Genomic DNA, 16,841 nt, shown 5'->3' on the forward strand with positions numbered 1-16,841 from the left:
TCCGGTCCCGCATTCACCATTTCGGCTGGTTTGTCCTCAATCTTCAAGCATTTTTGGGGCGGCTCGGTCCCCACCTGCGGTTCTGGCACCGCAATCTCCATTACGGCTGGTTTGTCCTCAATTTCCAAGGATCTTGGGGGCGGCTCGGTGCCATCCTGCAGCTCCGGTCCCGCAATCGCCATTTCAGCTGGTTTGTCCTCAATTTCAAAGTATTTTAGTGGTGGCTCAGTCCCGGCCTGTGGCTCCACTGCCGCAATCTCCATTTCAGCTGGTTTCTCCTCAATTTTGAAGCACTTTAGGGGCAGCTCGGGCCCCACCTGCAGCTCCGTCGCCACAATCACCATTTCCGTTGGTTTCTCCTCAATTTCCGATCGCTTCAGGGGCGGCTCGTCCCCGGCCTGTGGCTCCAGAACCGGCGCAGCAATCACCATTTCGGTTGGTTTCTTATCAATTTTCATGCATTTTGGGGGCGGCTCAGTCCCGGCCTGCAGCTCTGGTGCCGGTGCCACAATCTCCATTTCAGCGGGTTCCTCCTCAATTTTAAGGCACTTCGGGGGCGGCTCGGTCATGGCCTGTGGCTCCGGCTCCAGCATCACCATTTCAGCTGGTTGCTCTTCAATTTTAAAGCGCTTCAGAGGTGGCTCGGTCCCGGCCTGCGGCTCCGGTGCTGGCGCCGCAATCGCCATTTCAGCTGGTTTGTCCTCAGTCTTCAGGTATTTTGGTGGTGGCTCGGTCCCGGTCTGCAGCTCTGGCTCCAGAATCGCCATTTCGGCTGGTTCCTCCTCTGTTTTCAAGCATTTTGGGGACAGCTCCATCTCAGCCTGTGGCTCCGGCGCAGCAATCACCATTTCGGCTGGTTTCTCCTCAATTTGAAGGCATTTTGGGGGCGGCTCATTCCCGGCTTGTGGCTCTGGTGCCGGTGCCACAATCACCATTTTGGCTGGTTTGTCCTCAATTTCCAAGCATTTTTGGGGCGGCTCGGTCCTGGCCTGTGGCTCCGGCACCGCAATCACCATTTTGGCTGGTTTGTCCTCCATTTTCAGGCACTTTATGGGCGGCTCAGTCCCGGCTTGTGGCTCTGGTGCCGGCACCACCATCACCATTTCAGCTGTTTTGTCCTTGATATTCGGGTACTTTGGGGGCAGCTCGGTCCCGGCCTGCGGCTCCAGAACCAGCGCAGCAATCACCATTTCGGCTGGTTTGTCCTCAATTTCCAAGCCCTTTGGGGTCAGCTCGGTCCCCGCCTGCAGCTCCCGCGCCCGGTGCCACCTCATGTGTGCGTTCTTGCCCCGCATCGTGGCAAACGCCCTGGAAACGGGTCGGAAAACCCAGGTTTTAGTGCTTTTTGGCTTCACCCTCTCTGGGTGCGTTTTGGCGCGGGTCCGGCGCCGTTTCTCGGCTCCGCGCCGGGTGGCTTTAACACCTTTTAACCTCTTTATCCCCAAATAAGCAACAACTCACCTGCCGCACTCAGTGCATGGAAAGGACTCCCCGGCGCCCTCATTTTGGGCCATTTGCTGCTTCATTTTGGCCCTTTCCTCGGGCGAGGGACGGGGCTTCTTCTTCGGGGGCTGGAAAGTGGCCTGGAAAGCAGAGATTCCCCTCATTCCCCCCTTTCACCAAAGGTCGAGAGCGCTGAGAATAAACCAGCTTGGAAACAAGACCCTATGGAACAGCCCATAGAGACAACTCAGCCAGGTGAGGCTAAAAGAGCCAAAACCGGCTCTTTTTGTGACACAAACCACCGCTTTTTGGCAGGGAACGCACAGCAATTCCCTTCGGCGGCGAAGCCAAAACCACAGAATATCCCCCAAACCATTCAAACCCCACCAGGATCGTTAATACCTGGAATCACTGCAATCAACCTGCAGCCAATCGAGCCCATTTCGGGCCCAAAAAGCCGCTTTTTTGGCCTCAAGGCGGTTTTCCCGCGGCGCAAATTCCGCGTAAACGCGTTTTCTACCTTCTCCTCGGCCTTTTCCTTGTTTCTCTTGGCTTTTTTGCCCGTCCCTTTTGCTCGGTAGGACTTGAGTTTGGTCGTTTTCTTCCAGATGTAGTAATATTCAACACACTGGGCCACAGTCTTAGTCTGGACCTAAGCGAGGGGATAGGGGCGGTTTAGGATGGAAACGCCGCGGTAAATCACATTTACGCCTCGTTTTGTCTCATTCCGGTGCCTTTTTGGCAGCGTTAAGCAGCAAAATGACATTTGGAGAATGGGAGTTCGATGCGTGACTCAAAAACGCGGCTTTTTGGGTTAAAACCCGATGATTTTGGGGGATTTACCTTCTTGTGGATGCGATAAAAGTCCTTCTTGTGGGTGGCAAAAGCACGGTGGAAAAGCTGCTGCTCCAATGGCGTCCACGTGTCCGAGCCTGCGGGGCAATGAGCGGGTTCGTTACGGGGAACGCAATTAGCAAATGGGGCGGGGGGGTCGTTATCGGCACCCCAAGATGTTTAAATCAGCGTGGAAAGGGTATCGTGGTGTCTGTTTGTGTCCTGGGGGGGAATGGGCCCCGTTCCTCGTTTACCTGCGTAATGATAATTGGCCAGAGGGTCCGATTCGGACTTGGGGGGCCCCCCCGAAAGCAGCATCTCCAGCGCCTTCTGCAAGAGGAAGAGGCTCGGGGTTCCCCTTCCATTCGGAGCAGGACGCCCCAAGATGTGATTTTGGGGGTTTTGGGTGATACCGGGGGGTTTTGGGGAGATATCAGGAGGTTTGGGGGTGATATCAGGGGGCTTTGGGGAGATATTGTGGGGTTTGGGGTGATATCGGGGGGTTTGGGGTGATATCGGGGAGTTTTGGGGAGGTATCAGGGGGATTTGGGGTGATATCGGGGGGTTTGGGGTGATATCGGGGAGTTTTGGGGAGATATCAGGGGGATTTGGGGTGATATCGGGGGGTTTTGGGGAGATATCAGGAGGTTTTGGAGTGATATCGGGGGGTTTGGCGGTGATATCGGGGGGTTTTGGGGTGATATCAAGGGGTTTTGGGGTGATATCAAGGGGTTGGCGGTGATATCGGGGGGTTCTGAGGTGATATCAAGGGGTTTTGGGGTGATATCAAGGGGTTTTGGGGAGATATCAGGAGGTTTTGGGGAGATATCGAGGGGTTTTGGGGTGATATCAAGGGGTTTTGGGGAGATATCAGGGGGTTTGGGGTGATATCGAGGGGTTCTGGGGTGATATCAGGGGATTTGAGGAGATATCAGGGGTTTTGGGGTGATATTGGGGGGTTTGGGGTGATATCGAGGTGTTTTGGGGAGATATCGGGGTGTTTTGGGGTGATATCGGGGGTTTTGGGGTGATATCGGGGGGCATTGGGGAGATATCAGGAGGTTTTGAAGAGATATCGAGGGGTTTTGGGGAGATATCAGGGGGTTTTGGGGTGATATCGAGGGGTTTTGGGGTGATATCGAGGGGTTTTGTGGTGATATCAGGGGATTTGGGGAGATATCGGGATTTGGGGAGATATCAGGGGGTTTTGGGGTGATATCAAGGTGGTTTGGGGAGATATCGGGGTGTTTTGGGGAGATATCAGGGGATTTTGGGGTGATATCGGGGGGTTTTGGGGTGATATCGGGGTTTTGGGGTGATATCGGGGGGTTTTGGGGTGATATCAATGGGATTTGGGGAGATACCAGGGGGTTTTGGGGTGATATCTGGGGGTTCTGGGGAGATATCAGGGGGTTTTGGGGTGATATCGGGGGGTTTGGGGTGATATCGGGGGCATGGGGGTGATATTGGGGCTTTTGGGGATGATATCGGTGGGTTTGGGGGTGATATTAGGGGGTTCTGGGCTGGTATCAAGGGGTTTTGGGGAGATATCAGGAGGTTTTGGGGTGATATCAGGGGGGTTTGGGGAGATATCGGGGGTTTTGGGGAGATATCGGGGGTATGGGGGTGATATCGGGGGGCTTTGGGGGTGATATCGGGGGGTTTGGGGTGATATCAGGGGGTTTGGGGTGATATCGGGTGGTTTTGGGGTCACTCACCATCAGGTCGCCGCGCGCCGCGTGCAGGCAGTGCAGGGCCAGCTCCAGGTTGGGGACGGCGCTGGGGACGGCGCTGGAGCTCCCGGGGATGGCACTGGAGCTCCCAGGAACAGCACTGGAGCTCCCGAGTATGGCACTGGAGCTCCCGGGGATGGCACTGGAGCTCCTGGGGATGGCGCTGGAGTTTCCAGGGATGGCACTGGAGCTCCCGAGGATGGCACTGGAGCTCCCGGGGATGGCACTGGAGCTCCCAGGGACGGCACTGGAGCTCCCGAGGATGGCACTGGAGCTCCCGGGGATGGCACTGGAGCTCCCAGGGACGGCACTGGAGCTCCCGGGGATGGCGCTGGAGCTCCCGAGGATGGCGCTGGAGCTCTCGAGGATGGCGCTGGAGCTCCCGGGGATGGTGCTGGAGCTCCCGGGGACGGTGCTGGAGCTCCCGGGGATGGTGCTGGAGCTCCCGGGGACGGTGCTGGAGCTCCCGGGGACGGTGCTGGAGCTCACGGGGACGGTGCTGGAGCTCGCCATGGACAGCAGGGTCAACACTGCAACCGACACGGGGTGGGGGAAACGGGGTGATGGGACATGGGGATGTTGGGGTTCGGGGGGGAAATGGGGTGATATGAGGTGGGGATGTTGGGGTTTGGGGGGGAAAGGGGGATGTGACATGGGGGTGTTGGGGTTTGGGGAAAGGGGGATGTGACATGGGGGTGTTGGGGTTTGGGGAAAGGGGGATGTGACATGGGGGTGTTGGGGTTTGGTGAAAGGGGGATGTGACATGGGGGTGTTGGGGTTTGGGGGTGGAAATATGAGATCCAACAAGGAAAAGCTGGGGTTTTTCAAGGAAAAGCGTGATACGACAATGGGTACGATTCAAGGAAAAGTTGGAGTTGGTCAAGAAAAGATGCGATATGATAAAGGAAATGTTGGGGTTTGTCAAGAAAAGGTGCAATAGGACAAGGAAAAGTTGGGTTTTGTTGAGAAAAGACGTGATAGGACAATGGAAACGTTGGGTTTTGTCAAGAAAAGACACGATAGGACAAGCAAAAGTTGGGTTTATGTCAAGAAAAGACACGATAGGACAAGGAAAAGTTGGGTTTGGTTGAGAAAAGATGCGATAGGACAAGGAAAAGTTGGTCAAGATAAGACGCAATAGGACAAGGAAAAGTTGGGTTTATGTCAAGAAAAGACAATAGGACAAGGAAAAGTTGGCTTTTATCAAGAAAAGACACGATAGGTCAAGGAAAAGTTGGAGTTGGTCAAGATAAGACGCAATAGGACAAGGAAAAGTTGGGTGTATGTCAAGAAAAGATGCAATAGGACAACAGAAACGTTGGGTTCTGTCAAGAAAAGATGTGAGAAGACAAGGAAAAGTTGGGTTTTGTTGAGAAAAAATGCGATAGGACAATGGAAACGTCAGGGTTGGTCAAGAAAAGGTGCGATACAACAATGGGTACGATACGAGAAGGAAAAGTTGGGTTTATGTCAAGAAAAGACGCGCTACAACAAGGAAAAGTTGGGTTTTGTCAAGAAAAGGTGCGATAGGACAATGGAAACGTTGGGGTTGGTCAAGAAAAGGTGCGACATGATAATGGGTACGATACGAGAAGGAAAAGTTGGGTTTTGGGGACAAAAGGCGCGATACGGGACAGCGGAAAACGAGCCAACCAGGTGGAGCGGAGAGCAAGAAAGACATGGAGAAACATCACTATTTCTACCCAAAAGGCAGCGTTGGGAGCCCCAAGAGCAGCGACGACCCCCCCGGGGCCCAGATGGGGTGGGCCAGGCACCCAATGCGTGCGATACCTGGGTCGGGCGCCTGCGGGTCGGTGTCCATGTCCCCCCAGGGCTTCCAGACCAGCTCCGCGCGCTCCTCGTCCTGCTGCGCCTGCGCTGGGTCGCGCAGGGCCGGCAGCTCCGCCTGGAAGCCGCTCCCCACGTTGATCTGCCTGGAGAGGGGACGAGAGGCGGTGACGGGGACCGCGGCGGCGCGGCGGGGGGGACGGGGGCGTTCTGAGCGCTCACGGCATCATCGTGCTCCGATCGGCACCAAAACCGCGCGGTTCGGCCGAAAACCACAGGGATTCGCTCCGAGACGCGGCAGAGTGGGAGAGACGCCCTGCGAGGGCTCGGAACAACAAAGCGTTGCCGGGGTTCCGCCGCGACATCAGCGACGCCGGTGACATCAGCGCCTCGTGTTCCGTTCGGAATGGACGTCAATGGGTCCTGGCGGGCCAAACGAGGGGCAGGAAAAGCGCGACGCACCCGTTTTGCGCCCGTTTTTGGTGGTTTGGGGACTCACGGCCGGACGCTGATTTTGGGGGCGTCCTTCACCAGGCACAATCCCAAGTCGCCGTCCATTCTGCCTGCGGGATATTGAGAAATAGAGGGGAAAAACAACGCTCGGGATCAAAATCATCGTGCTGAGACCGTTCCTCGGCGTCACAACCACAAATTGTCCCAATTCCCATCGTTTTGGTGAAATCGGTCGCTGATGGATCATCCCAATGGGGTTTTGCAGTCGATCGCAGCACTCGGGTGGTTTTTACACCCGATATCACAGCGAAACGCTGGGGGGTTGTTTCCATCCCATATTCCACAAAATCACCCATTTTGGGGGTTTTTGGGGAGCACGAGCTCTGCGTTTGTCACCACAAACCAGCGAGGGGACGCCGAACCCAAACCGGGTTCACCGGGCGGTTTTACACCGGGATCGCTCGGCCCGGGTTGAGATAAACCCCCCGTAAACCACAACCATAAAGCGGGGTGTTCCCCCCAAAGCGCTACGTGGGGACATCCGCATCGCACCGAATTAACCCCGCGGGGCGGCGGAAAGCGCTTCAATCCCGGTGTCGGGATCACGAGGGGTTTCGGCCTCCGTCGCCTCTTTTTCTGCGAGATCTTCCCATCCGGAGACGCATTTTCGGTGACCTGGGCAACATCGAACAAGAAAAGGGTTAAAGGTGGAAAACGCACAAAATCACACAGGCGTTTATCTGCTTTTCCTCCTTTTTTGGCTCAAAAGCAAGCGGCGAACCCCAAAATGAGGGGTCTGGGGACCCTCCGGTCCTGCTGATGCTTCCTCCCTTCCACCCAACTCGAGGCGATCGCCGGGTTCCGTATTTCGGATCAATAACCCAGCGGGAGCCTGGAGCCTCCCAGAGCCCGTCCCTGGGGTAGCGGCCGCCGAGCGCGTCCCCATCGCGTTATTTGGGTGTAATTTGGGGGGTTTTGGGGCACGTAGCACCCTTGGTTCAGCCAGGGACACACACACGGGTGCTCCGGGAAGCGACTCCGGCGCCGCCGGTTGCCGAATCATCGCACAACCATCCAAGTACTCCTCACCCACCTCGTTCCTTGTCACCGGAACCAACACCGGGATCACCAGGGGGGTGTTTTCGGACAGCGTCGGGGGTTCGGAGGCGCCGTTTCCATCTCCCAACGATGGTTTCGCGGTGTTTGCATCGCCCGCGTCGCGCACCTGAGCACAAACGGAACCGGGAGCGTCGGTGGCGCTGGAGGATATCAAAGCGCTTTGCAAACTGCTCTTCCCAATTATTTCTCCGTTATATAACGAGGATAATAAAACCCGCTACGCTAAACACGACCCAAACCGGGCGGGAGCGCGCAACGCGAATCTTTACACCGCAGCGATTCCCTATTTCTCGTTTTCTCACCCCGTCATCTCCACTCGATCGGCAGCGACTTTCACAAATCATCCAGTTACGCACAATTTGGTAACGACCCCCGCAAAGGGCTTCGACGGCACCGCCAACCCCCTCGCCGCCTTCGCTCAGATCCCCGCTCAATGAGCAGCACCCATGGGTGCCCGTTACCTGCCCCCTCTCGGCGTCCACCGACCACCCGTGGTTCCGGCACATGGAGACGCCGCCATCCTCAACCGGAGCAGCCGCCAAGTGGCTAAAGTGACAAAAATCAGGATAAATAGGTAAAAAAATCAACATGATAAAGCCGCGGCGCTTTTAGAACAGATGGTGTAGTCGGCACTGAAGCTCCAGGCAGGTGGAGCTTGCCCGGTGGAATCAATCGGCGTTCGGTCTCAAAGGTTTCAACCCAAAAGGGTTAAATAGCAAGGATTAATAAATACTGACCCTCATTAATAATTACTGATTGTCATTAATAAATAGTGACCGTCACTAATAAATACTGATCGTTATTAATAAATACTGACCATCATTAATAAATACTGATCATCATTAATAAATACTCGCCATCATTAATCAATACTGATCATCATTAATAGTGACGGTCATTAATAAATACTGATCGTCATTAATAAATACTAACCATTATTAATAAATGCCGATCACCATTAACAAATACTGATCATCATTAATAAATAATAATCATCCTTAATAAATACCATCATTAATCAATACTGATCATCATTAATAGTGACGGTCATTAATAAATACTGATCGTCATTAATAAATACTAACCATTATTAATAAATGCCGATCACCATTAACAAATACTGATCATCATTAATAAATAATAATCATCCTTAATAAATACCATCATTAATCAATACTGATTGTCATTAAGAAATACTGACCGCCATTAATAAATACTGGCCGTTATTAATAAATACTGGTGGTTATTAATAAATACTAATTGTCATTAATAAATACTAACCATCATTAATAAATACTGGTTGTTATTAATAAATACTGATCACTATTAATAAATTATGACCATCATTAGTAAATACTGATCATTAGTAACCAGCCTCAGGTTGGGCTCCAGGTTGGGCTCAAGGCTCAGATTGGGCTCCAGGCTCAGGTTGGGCTCTAGGTTGGGCTCCAGGCTCAGGTTGGGCTCCAGGTCAGGCTCAAGATGGGCTCCAGGTTCAGGTTGGGCTCCAGGTTGGGCTCCAGGCTCAGGTCGGGCTCCAGGCTCAGGTTGGGCTCCAGGTCGGGCTCCAGGCTCAGACTGGGCTCCAGGTCGGGCTCCAGCGCTTCCCCGCAGAGCAGCCCGGGGCTCTGGGCAAAGCCACGCAGCTCGTCGCCCAAGGGAAACAGGTCCATGGTCACCGGGCTCCAAACACCCCGGAGCAAAAACCAGAGCGGCCCCAGGACACCCGGGCTCCCAAAGAGCCTGGAAAAGGGACACAAAGAGTTGAATTGGGGGGAGTGAAGTGGCTGCTGATGCTGAGAAACCCCCGGGGGTTCGGGGCTGGGGGGAAAGGGGGGATCTGTATGAAAACTGCTCTGGGGAAAAGGGGGGAAGGGGTTGGGCTGCACGGGAATGGGAGGAGGGACGGGAAAACGGGAGAGGGAAACGGGGAAGAGGGAAAAGGGGGGAAAGGGGGAAAAAGGGGGAAAAGAGGGAAAAGGGGGAAAAAGGGAAAAGAGGGAAAAAGGGGGGAAAGAGGGAAAAGGGGGAAAAAGCAAGGAAAGAGGGAAAAGGGGGAAAAAGGGGGGAAAGAGGGAAAAAGGGGGGAAAGAGGGAAAAAGAGGGAAAAAGCGAGGAAAGAGGGAAAAGAGGGAAAAAGGGGGGAAAGAGGGAAAAATAGGGAAAAAGCGAGGAAAGAGGGAAAGGGGGGGAAAAGGGAAGAAACAGGGATAAAGGGGGAAAAGAGGGATAAGATGGAAAGACGGGGGAAGAGGGAAAGGGGGAAAGAAGGGAAAAGAGGGAAGAGGGAAAAGGGGAGAAAAGGGGGGAAAGAGGAAAAAGGGGGAAAAGGGGGGAAAAGGGAAAAAGGGGGAAGAGGGAAAAGAGGGGGAAGAGGGGGGGAAGAGGAAAAAGAGGGAAAAAGGGGGCAAAGAGCGATAAAGGGGAAAGAGGGAAAAGAGGGAAAAAGGGGGGAAGAGGGAAAAGGGCGGAAAGAGGGAAAAGAGGGATAAAGGGGGAAAGAGGGAAAAGGGAGAAAAGAGGGGGAAGAGGGAAAAAGGGGGGAAAGGGGGAAAAAGGGGGGAAACAGGGATAAAGGGGGAAAGAGCGAAAAGAGGAAAAAACGGTGGAAAGAGGGAAAAGAGGGAAAAAGGGGGGGAAGGGAAAAAGGGGGGAAACAGGGATAAAGGGGGAAAGAGGGAAAAGAGGGAAAAGGGGGAGGAAAGAGAGAAAAAGTCTGTGGGGGGATTGATGGCGGATCCGCCCCAGCCCCGGGGTCTCTCCTGGAGGGGAGGGACGGGCGGGCTCCAGCGGGGGTGCTGAGGAGATGAGGGGACACGAGGGGACGATGAGGGGACCCGAGGGACACGAGGGGACACGATGGGACATGAAGGGACACGAGGGACCCGAGGGGACGCGATCTCCTCACCCGGTGTTTCCCGCCCCGGTGCTTCCCGCCCGCCGGCGCCGCGGCCACGCCCCCTCGCCGCCGGCCACGCCCCCTCGCCGGCGTCACGTGCCGGGAGTGTGTGGCGGGAAAAGGCGGGAGGGAGGAGAGGGAGGCGCCGCCGTTTTGGTGGAGGTTGTGAGGGGAACTGGGGGTCGGCGGGAGGGGCATTGGGGGTCGGTGTGGGGGGAGGAATTGGGGTCGGCGTGAGGGGCATTGGGGGTCGGTGTGAGGGGAGGATTTGGGGGGCAGTGTGGTGGTGGGGATTTGGGGTCGGTGTGAGGGGGGAATTGGGGGGCGGTGTGGGGGAGGAACTGAGGGTCGGTGTGAGCGGGACATTGGGGGTCGGTGTGGGGAGGAATTGAGGATCGGTGGGGGGGGCTTGGGGGGTCGGTGTGAGGGGGAATTGGGGGTCGGTGTGGGGGAAGTTGGGGGTTGGTCTGGGGAGGATTTGAGGGGTCAGTGTGGGGAGGATTTGGGGGTCGATGTGAGGGGCATTAGGGGTTGGTGTGGGGGGCAGGAACTGGGGGTCAGTGTGTGGGGGGGCATTGGGGGTCGGTGCGAGGCGGAATTAGGGTCCAGTGGGGGGGCACTGGGGGTCGGTGTTTGAGGGGGGAATTGGGGGGTCGGTGTGGGGGGGTCAGTGCAGGGGGGGCCTTGGGGGTCGGTGTGAGGGGGCATTGGGGGTCAGTCTGGGGAGGAATTGGGGGTCGGTGTGGGGGGGGCATTGGGGATCAGTGTGGGGGGAATTGGGGGTCGGTGTGGGGGGGAATTGGGGTCTGGTGTGGGGGGGGGACATTGGGGGTCGGTGTGAGGGGGAATTGGGGCTCGGTGTGGGGGGGAAGTTGGGGGTTGGTCTGGGGAGGATTTGAGGGGTCAGTCTGGGGAGGATTTGGGGGTCGATGTGAGGGGCATTAGGGGTTGGTGTGGGGGGCGTTGGGGGTCAGTGCGAGGGGGAATTAGGGTCCGGGGGGGGATTGGGGGTCGGTGTTTGAGGGGGGAACTGGGGGGTTGGTGTGCGGGGGCGGCCTTGGGGGTCGGTGTGAGGGGGCATTGGGGGTCAGTCTGGGGAGGAATTGGGGGTCGGGGGGGCATTTGGGGGTCGGTGGGGGGGGAGCTGGGGGTCGGGGTTTGGGGGGAGCTGGGGGTCAGGGTGGGGGGTGGATTGGGGGTCGGGGTGAAGGGAATGGGGGGGCCATGAGGGGAACGGAGGCGCAGAAACAACTTTACAGCCTCCGGAGCCATGAACCTTCACACCCCGCAGGGCTCCAGAGCAGCTGCGTTCGTTTCGCCGTCGGGCGCAAGGGGAGCGATGGTTCCACCCCTCGTGCGCCGCTCCGAGCGGCAGGAGCTGCGTTTAAATACAGCGAGGTGCTCGTGTCCCAACGACCCCGGAGCGCCCGCACACATCCAGAACCTTTCCCGCTCATCACTGCCGTAGTCTCCGCCTGGACGCCCCCTGTTCGCCTGCGCGGCGCCACCTGGTGCTCTGGAGGAGGGGTCTTTGGATGAAGGCTCCTTCAGCTTCCTCAGGTTTGGCTCCTTGTGTTGAATGGACTGGGACCCAAGCTCCAGGTCGGTTGAACCCAGCCTGGGACCCCCTTTTTGCTGTAAATCTCGGTTCTCTCGTCCCCTCGAGTTCACAGCTGGTGCCGTAAAACTCCTGATCCTGGCACTGCTGGGTTCTGGTTTCCTTACCATGAGTTCACCTAAAGCTCTGAACTAAGGGCTCGTGTGGCTCAGCCCTAAAGTGTTGGCTCGTTAGTGGGCACCCAATTATGTTTTGTTAACCCTTAAAATGTTCATGCCCTCTATCAGACCCAGGAGTTCGGGCGGGGATTCAGTTCAGGAGGGACCCGGGAGTAACCCTAAGGACCCAGTAGTTGGGGGGTGTCAAGGGTTAAGATCGTGAAACCGTGGGGACCCCTAATGTCCCCAGGGGCCATTGTGACATCCTGGGGACCCTGCATTGTCCCCAGGGTGTTGTGACACCATGGGGACCCACTTTGTCCCCAGGGCCCATTGTGACGTCTCAGGATCCCCCATTGTCCCCAGGGCCCATTGTGACATTCTGGGGACCCCAAATGTCCCCAGGGCCCATTGTGACATTCTGGGGACCCCCTTTGTCCCCAGGGCCCATCGTGGCACCGAGGGGACCCCCCCCCCCCTAGTCCCCAGGGCCCATTGTGGCACCATGGACACCCCCTTTGTCCCCAGGGCCCATTGTGACATCCCAGGACCCCACCTTGTCCCCAGGGTCCCTTCTGACAGAGTGCGGACCCCCCTTTCTCCCCAGGGCTCATTGTGACGTCCCAGGACCCCTCGTTGTCCCCAGTGCCCATTGTGACATCCTGGGGACCCCCCTTGTCCCCAGGGCCCATTGTGAAATCCGGGGAACCCCCTGGTCTCCAGGGCCCATAGTGGTACCGTGGGGACTCGTCCTGTCACTTGGGTCCATTGTGACACCATGGGGACCCCGCCTTTGTCCCCAGTGCCCATTGTGACATCCTGGGGACCCCCCTTTGTCCCCAAGGCCCATTGTGACACCGTGGGGACCCCACTTCTTTCCAGGACCCATTGTGGCATTCTGGGGACTTCCTTTGTCCCCAGGGCCCATTGTGACATCCTGGAGACCCCCTTTATCCCCAGAGCTCGTTGTCGGACCATGGGGACCCCCTTTGTCACTGGGGCCCATTGTGACATCCCAGGACCCCCCATTGTCCCCAGGGCCCATTGTGACACCGTGGGGACCCCACCTTTTCCCCAGGGCCCATTGTGACGTCTCAGGACCCCCTTTGTCCCCAGGGCCCACTGTGGCACCATGGGGACCCCCTTTGTCCTCTGGGCCCATTGTGACATTCCAGGACCCCACTTTGTCCCCAGGGCCCATTGTGACACCGTGGGGACCCCCCTTGTCCCCAGGGCCCATTGTGACAATTAAGGGACCCCCTTTGTCCCCAGGGCCCATTTTGACATCCCAGGACCCCACTTTGTCCCCAGTGCTCATTGTGAAATTCTGGGGACCCCCCCTTGTCCTCAGGGCTCATTGTGACAGCCGAGGACCTTACTTTGTCCCCAGGGCCCATTGTGACATCCCAGGACCCCCCACTGTCTCCAGTGCCCATTGTGACATCATGGGGACCACCCTTTTTCCCCAGGGCTCATTGTGACGTCCCAGGACCCCTCGTTGTCCCCAGGCCCCATCGTGACATCCTGGGGACCCCCCTTGTCTCCAGGGCCCAGAGTGGCACTGTGGGGACTGATCACTTGGGCCCATTGTGACATCCTGGAGACCCCCCTTTATCCCCAGGGCCCATTGTGACACCGTGGAGACCCCATTTGTCACTGGGGCCCATTGTGACATCCCAGGACACCCCATTGTCCCCAGGGCCCACTGAGACATCCCGGCGACCACCCTTTGTCCCCAGGGCCCATTATGCACATTCAGGGGACACCCCTTTGTCCCCAAGGCCCATTGTGACATCCTGGGGAGACCCCATTGTCCCCAAGGCCCATTGTGGCACCATGGGGACCCCCTTTGTCCCCAGTGCCCATTGTGACATCTTAGGACCCCACTTTGTCCCCAGGGCCCATTGTGACATCCTGGGGACCACCTGTGTCCCCAGGGCCCATTGTGACATCAGGAGCCACCGTTGTCCCCAGGGCCCATTGTGACATCCTGGGGACCCCCTTGTCCCCAGGGCCCATTGTGGCACCATGTGGACCCCCTTTTTCCCGAGGGCCCATTATAACGTCCCAGGACCCCCCATTGTCCCCTGGGCCCATTGTGACACTGTGGGGATCTCCTTTGTCCCCAGGGACCATTGTGACACTGTGGGGACCCCCTTTGTCCCCAGGGCCCATTGTGACATCCTGGGGAATCCCTTTGTCTCCAGGGCCCATTGTGACGTCCCAGGACCCTGCTTTGTCCCCGGGGCCCATTGTGACATCCTGGGGAACCGCTTTGTCCCCAGGACCCATTGTGATGTCCCAGGACCCCCCCTTGTCCCCAGGGCTCATTGTGATGTCCCAGGATCCCCATTGTCCCCAGAGCCCATTGTGATGTCCTGGGAACCCCCTTTGACCCCAGGGTCCATTGTGACACCATGGGGACCCCCTCTTGTCCCCAGGGCCCATCGTGGCACCGTGGGGACCCCCTTGTCACTGTGGACCCATTGTGACACTATGGGGAACCCCCTTTGTGCCCAGGGCCCATTGTAACATCCTGGGGACCCCCTTGTCTCCAGGGCCCCTTGTGACATCAAAGGATCACCCTTTGTCCCCAGGACCCATTGTGACATCCCAGGACCCCACTTACTCCCCAGGGCCCATTGTGGCACCATGAGGACCCCCTTTGTCACTGGTGCCCATTGTGACATCCCAGGACCCCCCATTGTCTGCAGAGCCCATTGTGACACTATAGGGACCCCCCTTGTCACTGAGGACCCATTGTGACACCATGGGCACCTCCCCTTGTCGTCAGAGCCCATCGTGACATCCCAAAACCCCCAATTGTCTCCAGAGCCCATTGTGACATCCTGGGGACCTCCCTTTCTCCCCAGGGCCCATTGTGACGTTCCAGGAACCCCCATTGTCCTCAGGGCCCATTGTGACATTCAGGGGACCCCCTTTGTCTTCAGGGCCCATTGTGACACCATGGAGACCCCATTTGTCACTCGGGCCCATTGTGACATCCTAGGACCCCCCATTGTCCCCAAGGCCCATTGCGACATCCTGGGGACCCCCCTTTGTCCTCAGGGCCCATTGTGACATTCAGGGCACCCCTCTTTGTCCCCAGGGCCCATTCTGATACCATGGGGACCACTTTGTCCCCAGGGCCCACTGTGACATCCTGGGGACGCCCTTTGTCCCCAGGGCCCATTTTGACACCATGTGCACCCCCCTTTGTGCCCAGGGCCGATTGTGACATCCTGGGGACCCTCTTTGTCCCCAGGGCCCATTGTGACATCCTGGGGACACCCCATTGTCTCCAGGGCCCATTGTGAACATCCTGGGGACCCCCTTGTCCCCAGGGCCCATCGTGGCACCGTGGGGACCCCCCGTTGTCCCCAGGGCCTATAGTGACACCGTGGGTACCCCCTTTGTCCCCAGTGCCCATTGTGACATCCTGGGGACCCCCCTTGTCCCCAGGGCTTATTGTGACATCCTGGGGACCGCCTTTGTCCCCAGGGCCCATTGTGACATCCCAGGACCCCAAGTTGTCCCCAGGGACCATTGTGACACCGTGGGGACCCCCTTTGTCCTCAGGGCCCGTTGTGAACATCCTGGGGACCCCCTTGTCCACACGACCCATCGTGGCACCGTGGGGACCCCCCGTTGTCCCCAGGGCCTATAGTGACACCGTGGGTACCCCTTTTATCCCATGAGCCCATTGTGACATCCTGGGGACCCCCTTGTCCCCAGGGCCCATTGTGACACCATGGGGATTGCCTTTGTCCCCGTGGCCCATTGTGACATCCCAGGACCCCGCGTTGTCCCCAGGGCCCATTCTGACATCCTGGGGACCCCCCTTGTCCCCAGGGCTTATTGTGACATCCTGGGGACCCCTTTGTCCCAGGGGCACATTGTGGCACCATGGGGACCCCCTTTATCCCCAGGGCCACTTGTGACATCCTGGGGACCCCCCTTGTCCCCAGTGCCCATTATGACATTCTGGGGACCCCCTTTGTCCCAGGGGCACATTGTGGCACCACGGGGACCCCCTTTGTCCCCAGGACCCATTGTGACACCATGGGTACCCCCTTTGTCCCATGGGCCCATTGTGACATCCTGGGGACCCCCTTGTCGCCAGGGCCCATCATGGCACCGTGGGGACCCCCCTTTGTCCCCAGTGCCCATTGTGACATCCTGGGGACCCCCCTTGTCCCCATGGCTTATTGTGACACCCTGGGACCGCCTTTGTCCCCAGGGCCCATTGTGATGTCCCAGGACCCCCCATTGTCCCCAGGGACCATTGTGACATCCTGGGGACCCCCTTTGTCCCAAGACCCCATTGTGACATCCTGGGGACCCCGCCTTGTCCCCAAAGCCCATTGTGACATCCTGGGGACCCTCTTTGTCCCCAGGGCCCATTGTGGCACCATGGGGACACCCTTTGTCACTGGGGCCAGTTGTGACATCCCAGGACTCCACTTTGTCCCCAGGGCTTATTGTGATACCATGGGGACCCCCCTTGTCCCCAGGGCCCATTGTGACATTCAGGGGGACTCCTCTTTGTCCCCAGGGCCTATTGTGTCATCCTGGGGATCTCCCCTTGTCTCTAGGGCCCATTGTGAGACTGTGGAAGACCCCCTTTGTCCCCAAGTCCCATTGTGACGTCCCAGGACGCCTCGTTGTCCCCAGGACCCATTGTGACTCCATGGGAACCCCGCCTTGTCCCCAGGGTCATTGTGACATCCTGGGACCCCCATTTGTCCCCAGTGCTCATTGTGAAATCCTGGGGACCCACTTTGTCCCCAGGGCCCATTGTGGCACCATGGGGAGCGCCTTTGTCACTGGGGACCATTGTGACATTCCAGGATTTT

The 16,841-nt window shown here is 57.6% G+C and overlaps 1 protein-coding gene across 1 annotated transcript; it reads right to left on the minus strand.

Annotated features, from left to right (window-relative positions):
- Nucleotides 1-592: 592 nt before the first annotated feature.
- On the minus strand, nucleotides 593-4,049 carry LOC139826853 (zinc finger protein 541-like). Its single transcript, XM_071803254.1, has 7 exons — nucleotides 3,996-4,049; nucleotides 2,532-2,607; nucleotides 2,287-2,375; nucleotides 1,964-2,095; nucleotides 1,462-1,583; nucleotides 933-1,308; nucleotides 593-613 (listed from the first exon to the last, which is right to left on the minus strand). The coding sequence occupies exons 1-7, from the start codon at nucleotides 3,996-3,998 to the stop codon at nucleotides 593-595; spliced, it is 819 nt and encodes a 272-aa protein (XP_071659355.1). The 5' UTR covers nucleotides 3,999-4,049.
- Nucleotides 4,050-16,841: the final 12,792 nt, after the last annotated feature.

The sequence above is a fragment of the Patagioenas fasciata genome, unplaced genomic scaffold (assembly GCF_037038585.1).
Source record: "Patagioenas fasciata isolate bPatFas1 unplaced genomic scaffold, bPatFas1.hap1 Unplaced_34, whole genome shotgun sequence".
NCBI classification, from domain to species: Eukaryota; Metazoa; Chordata; class Aves; order Columbiformes; family Columbidae; genus Patagioenas; species Patagioenas fasciata.